Source organism: Taeniopygia guttata, chromosome 1A (assembly GCF_048771995.1).
Source record: "Taeniopygia guttata chromosome 1A, bTaeGut7.mat, whole genome shotgun sequence".
In the NCBI taxonomy this organism is placed as follows: Eukaryota; Metazoa; Chordata; class Aves; order Passeriformes; family Estrildidae; genus Taeniopygia; species Taeniopygia guttata.
In genome coordinates, this window is record NC_133025.1 from 50,620,533 (window position 1) to 50,634,850 (window position 14,318).

At 41.7% G+C, this 14,318-nt stretch overlaps 1 protein-coding gene across 34 annotated transcripts in view; it reads left to right on the forward strand.

Annotated features, from left to right (window-relative positions):
* Nucleotides 1-14,318, forward strand: part of RBFOX2 (RNA binding fox-1 homolog 2) — a 171,150-nt gene that overhangs the window by 116,714 nt on the left and 40,118 nt on the right. For 31 of the 34 annotated variants that reach the window (XR_012053544.1, XR_005978964.2, XR_005978961.2 and 28 more), the window contains one exon: nucleotides 4,010-4,156. Coding sequence is in view for 28 of the 34 variants with exons in the window: in XM_030263083.4 (XP_030118943.1) it covers nucleotides 4,010-4,156 (147 nt within the window). In the remaining 6 variants the exon portion in view is untranslated. The remainder of the gene's footprint in view (nucleotides 1-4,009; nucleotides 4,157-14,318) is intronic. The other 3 variants (XM_041713561.2, XM_041713564.2, XM_041713569.2) reach the window with 1 other exon arrangement.

The window sequence follows — 14,318 nt, forward strand, 5'->3', positions numbered from 1 at the left end:
AGCAGTGGAGTGAGCATAGTCTGTCTCCTAGATTTTGTAACCCACCCAAATCCCCTTTTAAATATAGTTATTAGTTACAGTTTGTATTTTGTAAATATTTTCTTTGCAATGATTTATGGCTCTTAACCTCCTCAGTATGATTCACAACATTTTGGACTGCCTGCTTCCTGGGGGAGAGAATGGGGGGTTGTTTTTTGTTTGTCTGGAACTTGGATCTGAAGTGGTTCCAGTTCTAGAAGCAAGTGGGAGATGGAAACAGAATGTGCTGGGTATTAATAATCTCTGTGTTGGTGTGTTGCACCAGTGCTTGTCTGGCTCACCAGGGAGGCATCCCTCTGTCTAGCCATTCAGATGGAGATCTGCTTGGAGCTCAGGTGGTGCTGGAGCCCCTGCCTGCCTGCTACTGAGGGGAAATCCTCAGCAATTGGTTGTTCATCACCTGCATTAGGATAGAGGAGATCAATTGAGAGGTGGGAAAGTGGTTGTAGAGCTGCCCCCAAACCTTTTGGAAACACCCTCGTGTTGCTAGGTGTCCACCTTCCCTTTTATGTGTGTGTGTGCACGAGTATAATCCGTGCTTCTCTAGCAGCTGCCTCTTCTTGCTTAGTGTTTCCTTGCTGCTGGCAGGGTGAGGGAGGAGCTGACCTGGGGGCACAGGCAGTAAGGAGTTAAAACTGAAGCACATGCTTTGCTGTCCTGAGCTCTGATGTACTTCACTGTGACCTTGAGCAGAGCTCAAAGCGTTCATGTGCAGGCATGAATGGCATTATCACCTACCTGCATCGGTGCATGTTACACAGAGTGTACTGAGGAAGTGCAGTGAATCCAGTTCTCACTGTTCCTAAATGTGAGACCCTTGCTGCAGCATGTCTTTATTGCCTGATGAGAGGCATTGGTACCTAGGGAATGTGTATTAGTGCCCTTCTGAGCTGACTCTCTAGAGAAGGGAGAGGTCTCTTTCTTCACTGGGAAGTGCTGACACAAGGCCAGAAGGAGCTTGAATGCCTTGTGAGGAAGGAGTCAAGATGGGGAGTGAGCACTTGGTGAAATGAGGGCTTTCATCATCTGGTTTGGTCAGGGTAGCACTCTGCCAGGCTCTGTTATGTGGTGCCTGAGAACAGGCTCCAGGCCCTTGCTTTCATCTCCTTCCTAATGAATCAAGCCAAGCAATGACTGTAAAAGTTAAAAAAAAAGAAATCTTAAGAGACTGTTTTTTTCATTTATGTTGTAGCTGAATGTGTGGCAGTGGACAAATGTATTGAGCTAATGTTACGGTGGTGGAAAGTTCAAATCTTACCTTAGGGCCATGAATGGTAGAGATGAGGGAGCTACAGCATAGAAAAGAAGATATTTAATTTTATATGACTGCTGAAAAATCAGGCTATGTGAAAGCATGAAAAGCATTTGGAGTCTCTCAGTGCAGTTAAAAAAGTAAGAGTGGACCAAGATCCCTTTTTCCTTCTATCATTTTGTCTGTTTGACGCATTTGTCTCACTGTACACATCTCACATGCTGGAGAAAGACTCCTGTGTGACAGCAGCTCTCTGCCATATGCAGGAACAGCTGTGAGCGCTTTTGAGTAGGCCACTGTACATGATACATTGCACCCTTGGTAAGAAAGGAGTTCTGCCCTCTGCCTGGGAGCAAATGGTTGGGAGAGGAGTGTAGACAACATTCTGGCTTCCTCCACTGTGGAAACAGCAGATCCAGTCTTGTGCAACCTATATTTTAATGTAGCTGTCCCTTTTAGCAGGAATATTGGTGATATTTGGGAGTTACTTTGGAGTACTTACTTGCAGGTGTTGTATGCAGTGGGGATAGATAAGCTTCTCCTGTGTTTTGTCCTCCTTGGACTGATTTGCCCTGAGGAGCAGAGGACTCTGATGGAGGCATAAAAATAAAACCTCTAAGTAGCATGGAGTGATTTAATTGCAAGCCAGCTGCATTGATTCTTCCCCTAGGGTGTACTCTTTATAAGTTTAGAGAGCCTTTTTGTCATAGAGATGAGGAAAGGAGAAGAGGTCAAACATGCAGAGCTTTTGGATAAGATCAAAAAGAAGTTTCTGAAGTTTTTCTCAAAAATTTGATGTTTGGGGTTGAATGAGTCTTAGACAAATAAAAATGCTTCATTCTACAAGGCTTCTCCTGAGACTTGCACAGCTACGGGAAGCGGACATACTTGTCAGGGCAGTATTGTCATTCTTCCTATCACAGATAACTTATGTTAACTAGATCAAACATGTTTTGTGCTGCATGTACAGCTCTACTGAAATGAAATGGAAAGCTGCCACTGCTCTGCTCAGCATGGCAAGACCCCAGTGCTTACTGTTTGCTTGCTCTTGTCTTTGTATATATACTTGCTTTGTAATCAATATGCAAGTTCAAGGTCTTATCTTTAAGTGGTATTTCTGGGCAGAAGATACTTTCTTAGTGTTGCCAATTGAGTTTGTCTGTGAAGAGATGTTTCCAAATGTTTGTGAATTATATTTAAGTTGTATATTGAATGATGTGCAGAGCAACCTAGCAAGTCCAGTCAGTGGTTGGGGAATTGGTGTGGGCAACTCCCCTCAGATTTTTCATCTTTGGTACACAAATTGCATATTTAAAACAGGAGGAAAAAAGGACCCAAACCAGCAAAACCCTCACCCCTACTCTTACATCTTTAAGGCCCAAATGTTTTCTTGAAAGTGCCTTAAAAAGACTGACTTAGCAATTACAGTCCTTGCCTTATTGTAGGACTTCTTTTTACTTGATGGGTTAAGGAGGAAGTCAGGTTGGCATCTAAAGAGTTGAAATGACACTTAAAAGTGCATCACGTGGGTAGTCAAAGCTTGACTCCTAGGAGTTCTGAGGCAAGCAGCAGGAGACAGAGTGAGTGGGTGGGTGCTCTTTGAATATCTTGCCCTGTCAATGAATGCAGTTGGAAAGGGACAAGAGCAATAAAACCAACCAAATTGTAGTCTGCTTTTTTCCGTGGCTCTGAGGTTTTGAGGTCATCTTTCTGACTGAAGTGTGAAAAATGCTATTTTCTCATCAAGCCATTTTGCAAAGGGGCCTTGCCTTTATATTTGGTGCTGTGCTCAGATTTTAGCATTTTTCAGTCTAATCTCACACAAGCGGCTCAGGTTCTATTCCTTACTTTTCTCCTGCCAGTAATCTCTGTGTAGGCATTAAGACTCTCCTCTGGCACAGAGATCTCCGTTATTCCTCTGCTTGCTTCTTGTACTTTTTGTGTGAACAAGTACCCCTGGTGTACCCCTTGACCTCTCTTTGCCATGCCAGTCAGTACTTGAGAACAGTGGAACAAATTGCCTTTCTTAGCTGTGGAATTGGTAGCAAAAAGCAGCACTTGGAGTTTTTATAAGTCTTGCAGTGGTAATGACTGTTTCCTGTTCCTGGGTTCACTTAAATGTATGCGAAAAGTTAATCAGAGACATCCGTAAGCTGTTCCTATATGGATTTTACCATTTAATTATAGATCTTCTTTTAGGGTAATGTTTCTCTGAAGGGAGCTTGACAGAGCAGATGCCATTTTGCCTCGGGATGCACTTCTGGTATTGGCCCAGTGAAGAGCTGCCACTTCAGCTGTGGGATTTTGATGATTGTATGAACATCCTGCCACATGAGATTAGAGTGGCGGTACTACCTCCCAGCTCCAGGATATGAAAGATCTGTCTCTTCATTAGTGCTTTCATATGGTGGCAGCTGAAGTGAGGAAGAATGGGCTAAAAGAGAGAAGCAATTTAAGAAAACCAAAACCACATCTACTAAGCTGGAAGGTGATAGGAGGGGAGAGAGGCTGAGATCTCATTAGTGTTTACTCATGGAAAGGGAGGGGAAGAACAGCAGATCGATTAAGTGCTACTGGGTTTATCAAAATAATTGTCAGGTAGCTAGATAGCTCCATTGCAGGTGCAGTGCTAATACCTAAGTAGAAGTAGACAGGACATGTGAAATAAGATTGTGTGATTTCTGTTCATGCACACATTTTTGTCTTTTCTGATTTCAGCAGACAGAAGGAGGGGCACAGACAGATGGACAGCAATCACAGACACAGAGCAGTGAGAATACTGAGAGCAAATCCACTCCAAAACGACTTCATGTGTCTAACATTCCCTTCCGCTTTCGAGATCCTGACCTTCGGCAGATGTTTGGGGTAAGTCATGAGCACCTCTTCAGGCATGGCAGATTCTCCTTCTCCACGGGTGGGACACCTGGTACTGTGTATTTGTGTGAATGAAAAGCCCTTCCCCCTCAGTTTAGTCAGCACACTGTAATATATTTGCAGGATTAGGACAATTGGTATGTTTAACTTAGCTGGTAAATACACATGAGAACTAAAACGGTGTTCTTCCTATTAAGATGTTCATAGAACCATAAAATGTTTTGGGTTGGAAGGGAACTTAAAGATCATCCAGTTCAAACACCCCTGCCATGGACTGGTACATCTTACACTAGGTGTGCTTAGAGCTCAATCCAGCCTGGCTATGAACACCTCCAGGGATGGGGCATACATCACTGCTCGGGGCAACCGACAACTTCTCGGAGCAGCAATGTTCAGTGTAATCTAACAATTGGTTTGGGAAAAAAAACCAAAACAAAATGAAACCGCACCTTATTTCTGAGTAAAGGCCAGGATTAAACACTGACTTTCAAAGCACTGTTTTTCAGTTGCATTAGAAACATGTTAAAAGTATTTCTTTCCTCGTGATCTATTTCTTTGATGAAAATGGCTGCAGACAATTTGCCAAGCAGCGATTGCATGTGGAAGAGCTAGTGCAAGTCAGATGGTATTTTATATTGTGTATGATATAACTTCCGTTTCTTTTGACCACATAGTTTGTCTTCACTGATCCTTGGATGCTATTCATGATTTATAAGCTCTTTGAGGAAGAATTTATGTGATTACATATGGTGACTCATTCCATGTGAACATGGATAAACAAGTTAAATGTCACATGACCTAACCTTCAGGTGAAGTTATAGGTGAAGTTATTTATATGTCATATCATCAGGGAATATTTGACTTGTTGATATAATTATAATATGATCCTTGGTTGATGGCATGTTTTAATGTCTTCAGAAATATTTATTATTATTTATGAAACTGCCTTTTTAAGGTGAAGTCCGTAGCATCAAAGTCAGGAAAGCCCAAAGCTCTTGTCACCTTAGGCTTGGTGGATATACCTTGGTCCTGACTTATAGCAGCTGCTCCTCCAAATTCTGCGGTATTTCTGTTTCAGTTGTTTCATCTCCTGAGCCATCTGTGTGGGTGTATATGCATGCACAAAGGCACACGCTTGCATGCATTGTAGTGTTGCAGTATTGTAAATGTGTCTAATTCATGGACTTCAATGCTGTAAATGAGAGAAGAATTTGGCTTATCTGTCTGTAGCTTGGACAGTACAAAAGGAACAAAACAGTGGTCATAATGCAGAAAGACATGGCTGCTATTCAGAGGGGCTCAGCCAGGCTGAAGAAATGGGCTGAGGGAAATGTTGATGTACTCAACAAGAGTGGATTTCAGGCTTTTCATCATACTCAACTTTCCATCAACCGTGCTCCCCAGTCCCTTTCTGCAGCACTGTTCTCCAGCATCTCATTCTCCAATCTGTCAGTACATCCAAGGTTGCCCCATTGCAGGTACAGAATCTGGCACTTGTCCTTGTTAAATTTCATATGATTGGTGATTGCCCAGGTCTCTTGATTTGTCTAGATCTCTTTGCAGGGCCCTCTCTGCCTTTGATTTATCATTTAGATACCGGGAAAATTTTAGGATTTTTGTGAGGATGCTGAAATAGTGGAACACGTTGCCCAGGTGCGTTGAAGGTATCTGACTTGACTGGACACAACCCAGCCAAAAAGATCTCATTATACCTGCTGTGAGCAGGGGATGCACTAAATGACCTTTGGAGCCAATTCCCAGCCAAACCCATGGATCTGTGGTTCTGTTGCAAGAGGCTTGGGTTTGCTTCCATGTTGTTCATACCTTAGATTATTGTTATACTCTTGATGCCTGTGGAAATGTTTTCAGAATTAAACTCATCTCCTGGCAATCTGTGATTGCTGAATCTTCTGCTCTGCTTTGTGGTTTTTCTAGCCTGCTTTTTGCTGTTGCAAGGCTGTGTGCAGTAGGCAGTTCCGTCCGGTTTGGGCAAATGGCTGCTGAAATCACAGCCAGTTCTTGGACCACCTGCTACAATCTGTATTTATCATGCCTTGCTCTGTGCTATGGCTGCTCCCCTCTCCTGGGAGCTGTGTCGCTTACATAAAGTGTTCCCCATTGCTGTCCCTTCTCCTGGGACTGGTGCTTAATTGACAGCCAGCCCTTTTCACACTTTTTCACCTAGATGCTTTTCTGCCATATGCTCCTGGTGTAGGAGACATGGATGAGATGGAAATGACAAGGACATACCTGTGCTGGTTGCTCTTGCCTATGCTTTGCAGTTTTGGACACCCAGGCAGTTTAAATGAACTAATGTCCTAAGAAGTGACTTGTAGAAAATGCACCCTAACTACTTGCTTTAAGATTTCTTGTCCTTTTTTGGGCCTGCATGGTGCCCCTTTTGGGCATAGGAGGGATGGGGAATAATGCTGTATAACTTGGTTTCTGGTGTTCCTCTGATGTTTATTTTTTCTTTAAACATGATCTCAAGTTCCAGCACATTGATGTGATTTTAACTGGGTAAATTACATATTCCTTGTAAAACCTGTAGGTAGTTCACCTAGCCCTATGGTTGCTGAGAGTTATACCTGCCAGCAGAGTGTTCATCTTCTGGGACATATAAAACCCTATGTGCCATTTTTCTGTAATAGAGAACTTTGCTACTTTGCCAAGGAAATAATGAATGATTCTCGCACATCTTCCTTTTTCTTTCAGTGCTGCTTCTCTCAGCATGCTCATAGCCTCGAGCAGGAGAGTATGCTCTCTGAATCCTGCTTGCTCCTATTTCTTTTTCAGGATCAGGATGCTTTCCTTTGGATGACTCACTGAAACTTACCCTTACTCCTAAAGGGGACTCGTGGTTGTCTGAGTCTTCAGCTGTGACTAGCCTGTAAACCCCATCTTCCTCCTCTCCCTTCTGTGTGTCAGGTCACATCTCCTCAACTTCTTATCTGAGAGATTCAAAATCCTTGCCTGGAGTGATTTTCCCAAGCTACTGTACAAAGAGAGAAATTGGGTAGACAGCAAAGCCGTGGAGGAAGAAATAAATGTGATGGTAGGGTGGGAGAAGAAGAAGAGGGGGAGAAGTCCCCTCAAGGATAGAACAGCATGTGAGAGGTCAGCCCAGTCCTGGGGCACAGCAAATATCTAATGCTTTTGTCCAGACTTGAGTAGAGGTGAGACATGTTGTCCCATGTGTGATTAAATACGTATTGCATAATGCTTTCTAAACCTGCACCATTTGGCAGAGCTGCAAATGTAAGAATTTCGTAACAAATTCAAATTATTTGGGTTCTGACCATCTCTCAGCCCTATTGTGTTTCTAACAGGTGTTTGAGATATCCTCAGGAATAGACCAAACATTTCCTTATATATATGCATCTTACAGGTAGGAGAATAATATGGTCTCTTTAAAACAGGCAATATTTACTTTACATTTCATGAGGCCAATGAAAAGACTTCCAGAAAGCTTCTAGAATGAGTTGGTAGTTTTTTAATGCACACAGTTCTGCACCCACTGTGGAATAAATCAATAGTTGACCTTGTTCTTGCAGATAAAGAAGAGTTAATAGCTGACCTGAAATCCCACCGTTGCCTAGGTACCGGTGATTGTTATTTGTCTGTATTTGCTTTGTGCAAACAGAATATGGCATCAGGCAGCACTGTAAGGAGCTTTACAATAGTCTGTTTCTTGGAGTTTAAACAATTGGCAGGATAACTGCCCAGGAAGGTACCTTTAAAAGGGAAGTATTAATGGAAGCCATAAAGTATTCAGCAGCATCATACTGATGGCCAAGAATGCATGATTCCACAGTCGCTGAAACTGTGGTAATAAAACTCAAAGCATTCTGCACTTTAGGCGAGGAGGAGGAAGTAAATAGCCATGAATATAGGTGCAAACTTAAGCAAAGAAGCAGGTGAGAAAGGAAATGTGCTAGTCGTGGAGATACTGGTGACCTAAGTTCAGAGGACCCATGAGGTTTTTTACATGCAAAGATAAAATATCTCTGTATGGGTACGGTATAAAATCAGGAGGTAGTTGTGTATTTTTTGGGGAAAAACTCCACCAAAAACAGTAAAACAAAAAATCAGACAGGGCAAAACCAACCCCCAACTGATTGTGTGTAGAATTTAAAAGGGGCTATTTTACCTCATCTAGTTTTTCTACATAATTAATAACAGAGGAGGATGAGACAGTGCTCACTTGTATCTAGATCTGCTGGTTTTTAAATAAGGTATGTCCAACAATAATAGCCAAAGCAAGGAGCTTCATTATTCATTGGTACTAATTTTTGGCCAATTCTTGTAAGCTAGGGGAGTTGCAGAAGGTTGGAACACTGCCCACCACGATTCACTGTCGACAAAACCTGAAAGGGACGATCCAAAGAGCTTAGAACTGTCTATCTTTATGTTGATCCAAGATAAAAATAACTTTGGAACACTTTAAAGAAGAATATTAGACTATTTCTTCATATTTGAATATGAAGAAACATGTTAGTGTCTATTTAGCAAAACTTTGTAATATACATCTTTGCAGACAAATGCTGTCTTGTCTATTTTGACAAGATTGTACAAAGCAATACTGATAGAATGAAACCTTGCTCAACCAATTTAATTTCTCCAAGTGACCAGTTTTTAAGAAAAATAATACTTATCTCAAGCACAACACACATTAGAGGGATTAAAAACCTCTTTAATGATACATAGTAAAAAGTGGTAGTTACTTGGGCGATAGCTGTGATCAAGACTATTTCTATTGTCAGTTTCCCCAGGGATCTGTTTCCATTGCTGTCTTGTTTAGTATCTGTATCAGCCCATGGAGATGGTACTATTAAAACCTTGCCAGTAAGGTTTGCAGTTGGAAAACTATTTGCGGAGGAGGAGGAAAGAGACGGATAAGGTTACTGTTAGAGAATGAGTAGAAATGCCTGGTTGACTGATGATAAATCCAACAAAAACGTGTTTGATGCAGCTCATTGCAGAGTACTGAGTATGTGGGAACGGATCTGTGCTCCTAAGATGGAAAGCTTTCTTTGGAAAACACTGATTTGGGAGAGTACTAGTGGTTGTTGAAGATAGTTGCTTCAATAATTCATGTTGAAGGAGGGATGTGATCTTGCTCATGTTCCATATTGAAAAGACTGTGACTGCATAATTTTATTCAGTTTTGAGATCAGATCTGAGTTTAAGACCAAAAGAAATGAACTAGGACTTGGAAGGTGAGTGATTTTTTTAACTTGGTAAGGTATTAGGTACACTATTTACTCAACATATTAAAAAGAGATGTTAGGAGATGGTAAGTAATTTCTATACAAATGTTTAAATATGGGTGACACCTACTAACAGGGGGTTTAGGTCTTGTTTACAGTCATAAGATTTTCCAGTTGGAAGCTGAGATATAACACAATTCCCCTTGAAATAGGAAAAAAAAATTCATAGTAATTGAGGCTTATTTGAACAATGGAACAGCTTACCAGGGAGAAGAAGAGTTGCCATCAGTGTTAAAAGCAAATTTGCAACTCTTTTTTCAAAATCTTACTGTCTATTTTATAAAGGACATTCTTTGGCTAATGTGTGCAAGGCCCCTGACATGATGGCAGTCATGTTCTCCTACACTGGTGGTAGGATGTTCCCTTCATTTCTGGACTGTGTAGGCAGAAACTTGACGTTTCCCCTCAACATATTTCTAGTCCTTTCAGCTTTGTGCTGTGATTCTGTCTGTGCTTGCGCCTCATGGTTTGTAGCTTCAGCCCTTCCCTCTCGTGCTTCAAGAAGCAGTTCTCCCAGTGTAAAATTGGCTGGGATAGTCTGGTCATTTCTGGACTTGTGAGCTGGATGGACTTTGGAGTCTCCTGGTGAAAACAGAGGCAGGGTTGGACAGCTTTCAAGAGGAAGATCCTTCTGTTCCCCAGCTGAATCTTCAATTGTCTTCACAACAGCAAGCAAGTGGATTGTTTTGGTAGTTCATATGGATGAACATTGCACAAAATCTTTCTTACCTGTTGTGAGAGCAACAGTTCACGGTGTCAGAGTTGGTGTTTCTCAGAATTTATTGTGGTGAAATGCTCTTTGGTTAAGTGTAAGATAAAAATAAGGACTATGTTGATGGGGTTGCAGATGAAAGTGGGTTAGCACAGTACAGGCTGTGAATTTTTACAGACTCTGGCTTTAGATGGAGACCCTGCTTTTATTAAAACTTGCTCAATCCAAGGCTACTACTTGTAGACTGTTAGCTCTTTCTACTGGGGAGAATAATCAGCCCAGTTGATAAAGGGGTTTTGTATGTTATCAGCTACAGCAGTAATAACCCATAGGTGTTAACACCCATAAGGTGACTATTATGTCCCAGTTAATTAATTTCAGTTAATGAAGTCATTAATGTAATTTATTACAGATGACAGAATGGTAGCCACTTTTTTTTAATTGTAGGATGACATGAAGGCAGGTAATGTTGTCCTTTTCCTTCTCTAAACATAATTCATATCTTTACTGCAAGGTTCTTTATGATGTATGTTTGTGGTAGACCATTGCTTTGTATGACCCAAGCAACAGAGTTCTGCAAGCTCAGATACTCCTTGAAGCTCTGGCAGCCCTTAAAATCTTGGCCTCTGAGGAAACATTTTGTCACTTTGCACTTCCTAAAGTATCCTGGTAGATATAATTTCTCATCCAACTTAATTCTAGTGTCAAGACACCAAAACAGCTCTATAAACCTATAGTTCGAGGCTAAAGCAGTAACAAATTAGACTACAGAGCTTTGTCAGCAAGAATTTGGTAGAATTTTAACTCTGTATTTGCCAGTAAATAAATTTAAACATGGAAGTAATTAGCAATACACAAGTATTGGCAATGGAAGAAGTACTTGTTTAAGTGTTAAAGTGTATAGGTAATAATAGGATATAACAAGAAGCTCTGACCTCTAGGTGTTGATGCACTGGGCCCAAAGTACAGCAGTAGCACACTTGCTTAAGGGGACTCTACTTTCTGAGTGAACTGGATTCTTAAAGGAGGAGATTCTATTGTCTGGATATCAAGATGTATTTTAGGTTTTTCATCTGCTGGTGCTACTGGCCACCAATTGTATGTAACAAGTCCTGTGTGCCAGCATTGGAGAGCAAATATTCTGGCGCAAAGTGGTCTCTCTGTGGCTTTTCTTGTTTCCAAGCTCTCCATGTGATGACAGCGAGCCCTGGTCACAGGGTGGGGCTTTGTTCTTGCTGGTGTGGTTAGAGTTATATGAAGTGCTGCTGATTATATTGATGTGTTTCACCTGGGTGTTTTCTGAAACCACCTTTCAAAAAAGACTTGTTTGCTCAATGCTGCTTGAACATTGTGCTTTTTCTGCATGGCCATGGTGTGCAGGAGTGCTTGTGCCCCTGCAGCTGCCAATAGCTCTTGTACTGTCTGTCACGCTCTGAGAAAGCTCTCTGCTATCAACTTCTGTACTGACCCTCTGCTGGAAGGCAGTGATGACTCAATCATGCATTTATCTAAGATTTTTTAGGTTTTCTTATGAGTTACTAGGAGTGTCTGCAGCAAGACTTCTGAATGTCATTTAGTAAACAGTACTGTGCTATAGCTGGATTTAATTGGATAAAAGGCCTGGGTAAAATTACATGGAGTTGTCTTTTATTGACCTAGTTTCATATGGATTCAGTCTACATGCTGAGTACTCTCAGATTGATTTTGGAATGTATGCTGCTTTTGTGGGCATGGGTCCAAGTATCTTTTCTGCAGCATCAGTACCAGGTTACACTGCAGTCACACCTCTGGGGAATGGCACAAAGCAAGAACAAGGAGCTGGAAGTGTCGACCTGGAAGCTAGACTGGTGATAAGATGTCTCTCTGGTTGGAGCCCTGCAGTAGTGTTCATCCCCATCCCGCTGTTTCATGTGAAAATCTTTTATTTGGGATTTAGAGAACAACAAATGACTGAGAAACTGTGTTCATCATCATGTTTTGTTTTGGTTTTGGTTTTTTTTGTTGGGTTTGTTTGGGTTTTTTTTTTTTTTTTTTTTGTGTACGATAGTTGTGGTCTGTAAATCCTGTTAGAAATATGTGTTCTTTGTGTGGCTTACTGTTAAAGTCTGGTTTCTCAGAAAATGTCTGTTTTGTTGGGCAACAGCTCAACCCTACTAAGAGCTGCTTGGTGCTTGTTCATTATCTGTTCACTTGGTTAACTGTGGTGGTGCTTTGGTTTATAAATCCTTGATGCTTCTGTCTTCTGTCAGCAAAGCATAGTGGTGTAGCTCAGCTGACATGGATTGGCCCCATTGCTTGAAGCGAAGTGACTCAGCTTTGAGTGAGGAAGTTGGTGTGCTGACAGTGTGCTTCTGGCAGACCCCATGCTGCCATAACTAAGCACTGACTAATACATACTATGATGGAGCCAGTTTTGCTCAGCTGAAAGTATATCCCATGGAGCTCATACCTAGGGAGAGGACTCTCTCTGTAGCATGGATCTATCCTGCTTATAAAATGCTCTTTCTCATGTACCTCATGGTTTCCTGCACAAGATGTTGGTTTCTTGGCTATTTTGAATGTTGACCATCTTTATGAAATGGACTGTTTGACACCTTTGAAGTTTAGATAGCTCACTGAACTCATGTCTAAGTGAATTTTGTAGGGTTAATGAAACTGCTTGGACATCTAGAGTACTCTTTTAGGGGTGAGTTTGTCTCACTATGTCTCTCATTAATCTTTTGTTGTTCCATGATTTCTAGAGAATTTGCCTTGTACTCCCTGTTGTTTGCATCTTCAGGATTAAGTTATTTGTCTGGCACATTTTGGAGCTGATTTTGAAAGCTCTAGACAGGCCCAGGAGTCAGGGCCAGCTGGAACAGAGCATATAGGAGGGGCCCTACCAAATTGTCAGTGCCTTGGAAGACAAAAGCTTTCTGGTGCCAGATCTCTCAAATTTATTATGTTTAACGTAGCTGTGGCCTCAGCTGGAAAAATCTGTTGCCTTCATGACATCTGTGTGAAAAGAAACACACAGCATGCATCTCTTTCCTTGCACAATGCCCTTGCATCTATGATAAGGTAGATTGTGTTCAAGCAAGATTAGTTTCTGGTGGTAACTCCTGTCTCTATCTTTATGCCTCTTAAAAACTGTTACTGCCAACATTCTCTGCTACTATTGTAGAGGATCTGATTCTCACTTACCTGCTTCATTAAAAATAACTGAAAGCTTGTCAAGTTCATTCCAGGGAAGAGACCAGTAAGAAAAAACAAGATTCTATAGCCCCGTTGCCGTGTCATGACTGAAATAGCGTGTGTGTGTGTAACTTCCCATCACATGTGTGTGTGAGCAGTTCATGGAGGTGGCTTCTTGCACAACCTGATGCACTCCTGTGGTAATGAGTGCTGGCCTCTTGGTCACATAATAAGCTTTCTAAATCTTGGTGGGGAGCATTGGAGATGAGTAGTCCTCCAGAGGCTCTGCAGAGTTCTAAGCAGAAGTTCTTGGTAATCACTGAGTGAGCTAATCAAGTCTGTGAGGTCAGTGATTCATGTCTTCAAGGTCAGAGATTAGAGAGTTAGTCCTCATGGATGACTTAAGCATAAGACTTGTTTTATTTGGCCAGTCCCTATGTCTTTTGAAAAATACAAACATGCCTATATATAAAATAATTTTTAAAAATTGTGTGAGGGCACTTGGTGTTGACCCTTGTATTTAGATGGCCTAGTATTTCCCATACAAAAATTGTGACCTTTCACTAAGGAGCTCTTAAAACTTTGATTGTTTGCAATAGGCTGTTGACATTTGGTAGGCGAAGCACCATCGGGGAACAAAGTGCCTTTTTATGTTCCACTAAATTAGATTCAGCTTTGAAGGAGTTACAAACTGTTAAAATGAACTAGTTCTTTTTTTCCTGCTTTTGTTCTTCAGGAAAATTCTGGCACGCTACCAAAAATAAGTTCCTTCCAGTGCTGGGACCTGCTGTAACCATTGCAGCAGTGGGGACAAGAGACCTCGTGTTAGGAGCTGTGGCAAAGGCTGCAGCAGAGCCTTGAAGAGCTCAGCACACATCCTTCTGCCTCACAGCCCTGGTTTCTTTCAGGCAATTTCATGGAGCAGGAAACCCCTCCCCAGCAAACCTCCATTCAGCAGTCAGCCCCCATTGTCTCTGCTCTTCTCTCCCAAGGAGGT